We start from the raw sequence: 6244 nt of genomic DNA on the forward strand, positions 1-6244 counted from the left end.
GTTATCTCCTTTATTTGTGTACTGTGCTCAATGACCGTGGTGCAACAGGGCGTTAGGCGATAAGCGCCTATTTATTTGTTAAATTAACAGCAACAACTATAAATATCGGGATTTCGAACTACCTAGAACTACCAAGTGGATTTTTTGACGTGCGTTGTATTTTGTCCGATACAATGCATTCAAGGAAGCTAAAAGCAACACAAAGATTTACAGAGATCGCTGTTAATTGATGTCACAGTTACATGCAATATTTTAGGCACTCTCCTGTGCAACACTGATCACTATAAGGCAAATTTTTGTTGCACTAAAATCGCGAGAAAGTTGCATTTATTTTTAACAAAAATTGCCGTAGAAAGTTTCATTGATAATTTTTGTTGAATTATTAGGGTATGAGCTACTCGAAAGGTTCCGTTGTACAACCTAGTTTGTGCAGATCTGTCAATTTTGTTACTTTATTACCTTTCAACGCAGGCGAAACCACAAAAAATTACATTTTTACCGGCACATAGCGATAAAATTACGCAATGCGGTAATAATTTCCCCAAAAAGCCGAACCATCATATCTACAACCCCTCACCCTCAAACAATTCAAATAACAAACCCTAAACCCTCTAGTTCTGCAAGCCTGACCCAAGGCGTTGCAGAGAAACTCACTCTTGGCGAATTTAACAACAATCTATAGCCCGAATAAGGATAAGGTGACCCAGCGAAAATGTCATTTTCGGCGGTCCCGCCTGGGCGTTTGTGAAATGGGAAACTACCTCAAATTTAAACGACAGCATCAATAAAGTCATCAATTCACATATTGTTCGAACACGGTTGTGATTGGCGGGGTAGTTAAACTTTTTGCTTGCAAGTCATTGTGTCATAGATAACACAGTGAGATGCAGCTAACCCATCGTATAACTCTTTGTTATGCAACCAAAGAGAATAGAGCCATACTAGAAATAGTTTATAGCAAGTTTTTAAATCACTCCTCTACATTTTCACGCAGTAAAAATTGGTATGAATAATAGAGAAAAGTTGCACTATAAAATCCCTCCAAACAGCTTAAAACATCATAGTACATAGATTCTGAGTACAGGAAGGAAGCTGTAGGGAGCTGTTAAAAAGGTTGTAAAAGTTGCAAAAACTTGCCGTACTTATCACAGATCGCCGTTTTATTGGTGCAACATATCATTTTCGCATTTGTTATTTGAACACGTTCTTTGAAATTTCGGGGCAGGTTCCAGATCTGCTTCAGCCATATCACCGTTAGTGGTTCTTGCAACTAGCTGACATACCACAAAGCTCATCATGATGCAATCTCGATACTAATCCTCGATCTGCATATGTTTGCAGCATCGACATTTGGCAAGCGCGAAATCAATCACTTGCTAAGAAAACATCCACGAGTCATCATCGACTTGCCGGTATAGCGTTAAAAACACTACCTTACAATCTGGTCAACATTATCCGTCTGCTGTGGTATTGGTATCAAATAAAACCGTCGCTGGTGTCCAGTTTGTTTCGTTTCTAAATGAAACAGTTGCATCCGATTGAAGTGGGTTCAATGTATATGTACTGTACACTTCGATCTCTGTCATCGTATCTCGTAGTTACACTTGTGGACGAGGTGTTAGTTTTGAAAAGTGTGGCTACATGAAGCTGCTGTTTTGTCGTCCCGGCCTTGTGAAGCTTCCTGCAACTTTTGCCAATATAGTGTCAACTAATAGGCCTTCATCAAGCGTATACAGCAACATTCAGAGATGTAAAACGTTATCGCAGGTATCATTGTAGCAGTTCTTGAAGAGGGTTTGCATCGGATTCATTACATTACTATACTGGGTGTATTATAGAATGGATGTCCCGTCTTATCCTTGACTATGAGGAGCCCTTGTACACATGCTCGCTAGTAGCACCATCCACTATCTGACATTTTTTCTGTCCGATTGGACATGTAACAATTGAAAACAAATTTTGCATACTTTATAGCGTCTACCCTCTTTTTTAATCTTTATGTCAATAGATGGTTTATGATTTCTGTAAACCAGTACCTCGAGAGGCCCAACTAAAAATAATAATTCACTCAAGCCTCATATGCATTCCCTTTACTACAGCCACCCCCCCTCCCCCGAAGATCCACTCCGTACACTAGAGAAAAAGGGGGGAAAGGCCCCTCCGCTCTGGTACAACCATAGTATAAAAATATGGCCAATAAAGATGTCTGCTTGGTTTGTTTGTTTATTGACACTCGTAATTGGCGCTTGCAACAACTTGGTTATATGCGCCCGCACCGGCGCACAGTAAATTTCATACACATACACATATTTCAGTACACTTGTCTTGAGTCATTTGCTGCCATCTTTCAAGAGTTCGGCTCTCTTTTCCTCTGAGCTTTTCAATGCGCTGTATTTACAGCGGGTTCGGCGATGAGGAGCCCAGATAAATCCCCGACACATAGAAACATGGCAGAGCCATGTCTGCTTGGTGTTGTGGTACGTTCCAGTTGCCATTTCCTGGAACACGCGGAGCTTCGGAAATAGTGCATATCTTAATATTACAGAGACTTGATGACCCGGAAAGAAGATGATGCACTGCCTTCTACTACAGTGATGTTGCTAACACATGTAGTTAGACCAGTCCGACATTGACAACGTTCAGTTGTTGCAAACGACTTTTCTGCGTTTGACAGATACATAACCAGTACTAAGAATATGAAATTGCGATACCTTGCGGTATAAAATTGTTATGCGTCCAAAAACCACTTGGTGGTTCTGTATATAACATGAGTGATGAAAATAACATGTAAAGTTGCCTAAAGAAATAAATAATTTTCAGGAAGTTTCAACCGAACAGCACAGAATTTGACTGAGTGTCAGATGTTCAGAAATGAAAATGCGTCAATAAAGCTACTTATTGGTACTTCTATGGTTAACATGAATCTCCTTCTCACGCAGGGAGACCCAGTGCAAATCCGTCATCGCATTGCTTACACAGTATACACGTACACTGTATGTACGCTATTGTGGCAGAAAATACCCATGCTGGCGTAGTAGATTGTAGTCTGCGAACAACCATCTAGTTTTGATCATCAACAGAACAGCAGCAAGGTAAAAGAGATAGTTAACACGCGCTTGTTTATACTTTCATGTCCTCAACTACATCAAGAAAAAAGGGTGAGATTGCTTCAGTTCGAACCAAATAAAATATGTTAGAGGATGAGGTGGAAAAATACTTCGCAGCTGAGTGTGAGAGCAGCATGAACTGTGGTGATTTGAGTTACTGAGGATGAGGAAATCGTTTTTCTGCTCGAGAACTCGCAGGAATGACTTCAACATCAGGTCCACCGGAAGAGTTTTCAGCCATGCTGGAGAACAGTGCAGTGCAAAACAAACCAAGCTTGGTGTACAGACGTCTCATGCTTATGTGAATGAACTCTGGTTTGTTATAAAACGTGTACCTATATTTCCAATCTGATTTGTAAAAAACTGTGTAGCTCTAATTTTAAGTCTAATATATAATTTGGAAAAAAAGAAAATTTGCTAGCTGTCCAAGTCTGCACTTCACGCAACAGTCCACTAGTCACCGATCACGTACCAAAACAGATAAGGTGAGCGGGCGTAATCAACGGAATCAATTAAGTAATGATGGAAAGTACATATCGGGAAGCTACGGTAAACAAGTTAACTATACGAAATGGTTCAGTAAGTATCGTAGGCCTCGGATAAACACACTAGAAGCGCCGGTACCCGCCTGCAGGGATATCGGGATTATCTGTGGATTTCTGTGATATTGTTCGGTACAAGAGCCAGGGATATTAAGGCTAACCTATACCGTTCGATTCTAACAGCGCAATAAAGGTATCGCTGTATTACTCATTGTCATCATGTCTGAAGAAATCTACCTGAGGCCGTCAGAGATTCGATTCAGCCAAGACCGGATCAACGCAACCTTCCACAACGGCGACGACGTCAACGAAGTCGTGGACCTGTTGTCCGAAGGTGTCTACAGGATGCATCAGCTACCAGCCTTGGAAGTGTTCATCAAGGACGGCAAATTGTACACGAGAAACAACAGCATGCTGTACGTCTACCGCGTGGTCGAACTTCGAAAGTCTATAAGACGCGTACCTGTAGTCATAGTACGCATGAGAGCTAGAGACAATTTCACAACTACGAACGACGGACTTTCGATACGGATGCGCGGCGGAACTGCTCTGCACCACCATTGCCCTGCATGTCTGCCGTCCTGAAGAGGAATAGTTCTCCAATAACTGACACTTGGAACAGTATTTCCGATTTGAGTTTCCTGTAATGTGGTATACTTCGCCATCTTGCGGTCCAATGTCATTGCTATTTGTAATCGCTACCGCCTTGCTTAATAATGCAGTTCGCATTGGCATAAGGACGATTGCCTGTCAATTTTACAATCGAATTTCGATGCTTTTTTATCGTGGATTGTTCATATTTATCTGATTTCCACCATAGCGTGTGGTGTAAATCAGTCCATTCACCCATTACAATACAAATGTGCTTTCACGCGCATTCCAATGAGCGAAAGTGTGCCAAATACACCAATCCACATGATGCTATGTCACAAGGGTGTGTACCATACTATTGGGCCTGTTAGTACACGAAAATAGAGCTCCCACCATCTCTGGTATACGAATCACCGACAATTGGTGTATTTTGCACGTTTTCACCGTATGAAATGGGTGTGGAAGCAAAATTTGCCAGGGAGTCCCGTATACCTAATTCCCAACATACGTTCTGGTAGAAATTGGCCTAATACACGATTTTCGTTTACAGGGCGCAATGCGCGTGTGTCATGCTCCAACTCACGCCGCGAGGTGGTAATGATAATGTGACTCTGCCTCGATAGTGCACATTTCTGTATTGTATCATTTGGTGGTGGCGAAGCACTTTTTCTACGCCTTTCATATGATTTGGCAGATTCCACATTCCACACTACCAAACATATTCCCCTGAATGGCAAATTCCACACACCACAATCTGGTGTTGACGGCTGTAGTCTGATAATTCACTGAATCTGATCCTTTTGATCCATAGAGCGTGCGTATAAGTTCTTCTTTATGGCTTATTTCTTATCATGATTGTAGAAGTACTGCACAATGTACTGTGCATATTCAACTTGCTTAAAGTTTGCCATTTCTTAATCTATTTTTTCCAATGAATCTTACGTTCAATTTTTCAGATCTATCATTTACTGTATACGCTTCATGTACAGGACTTAACCCGCTGGTGTATTTCGCATTGCAAATCTGTGCTGGTATAACAAAGGTGTTGAAAAGTCTGTAATGAATGATCACCATTCAATCGTTTACTCGACGGTCACTTTTCATAACAACTTACGCAATTGAACGCAACGCCAGAATAGAATAGGCGGAATTATGGACGACTATTGCCGAAGAAGGAGATTGGCGGTTGACGATTCCCGTCCTGTCAGCCGGTACTAGAGACATGTGACGTATTTATGTCCACGACACGCCAGATACACTTGGACTCTAAGACGGTTGCACAATTGACGTGTTTACCCGTATGGTCGGGGTAAGCACCTCGGCAAACGAGAGTGTAACTATAGAGTCATACTCTATAGCAGTGATTCCCAACCGCGGCCCTGAGGGCCGCATGCGGCCCCCAACTAGCCTTCTTGCGGCCCCCACAAAAATATTGAGAAATCGATCTATGAAAAAAAATTATATTTATAAAATACTCTTGCTTGGCTTGGAGTCTGGAGTTTTCAATTAGGGTTGCACGCAAGTTGTGAGTAGACTGCTAAGATTACGTCACTGTTGTTCCATTGCAATGTGCCCTAACTTTCCAGTTGAACGGGCAGTACCTATAGATATAAGTATAGTTAGAGGTATTGACAGGACCGTAACTGCCGCACCCCAAGCCCCCCAATTGGGGGGAGCGAGCTCGAAGGGGGCCCAAAATGATTTAGTGAATTAGCATAAATTATAGAGTTTTTTTTGAAATTTTATGCAACTTCTTCAAAGATTTTTCGCGCTGCGCGCGATTTCAACTTTCCAAGTACCTTAATTATTTGGTACTCTTCGACCAAGATAAAATACGCAAGATTTATAGAAGTGGGCATATCGGCGTTAGCCATTACCGCGCCACGCCGCACGAAGACATATAAAGTTTTAGGCCATGTAACATGCGACTCCAATAAGTGTGCCAGAACGATCGGCAGCGAGAAAACCTTATACGAAAAGAACTGCCCTTACGCTGACCGAAAA

General features: G+C 41.9%; 1 protein-coding gene across 1 annotated transcript; it reads left to right on the forward strand.

Annotated features, from left to right (window-relative positions):
• Positions 1–3727: 3727 nt before the first annotated feature.
• LOC145436215 (uncharacterized) lies at positions 3728–5195 on the forward strand. Its single transcript, XM_080313573.1, has one exon. It carries the CDS (start codon positions 3869–3871, stop codon positions 4232–4234), a length of 366 nt encoding a protein of 121 aa, XP_080169699.1. The 5' UTR covers positions 3728–3868; the 3' UTR covers positions 4235–5195.
• Positions 5196–6244: the final 1049 nt, after the last annotated feature.

This window comes from Botryllus schlosseri, chromosome 3 (genome assembly GCF_051294905.1).
Source record: "Botryllus schlosseri isolate E-star chromosome 3, Bs_hap1, whole genome shotgun sequence".
NCBI lineage: Eukaryota > Metazoa > Chordata > Ascidiacea > Stolidobranchia > Styelidae > Botryllus > Botryllus schlosseri.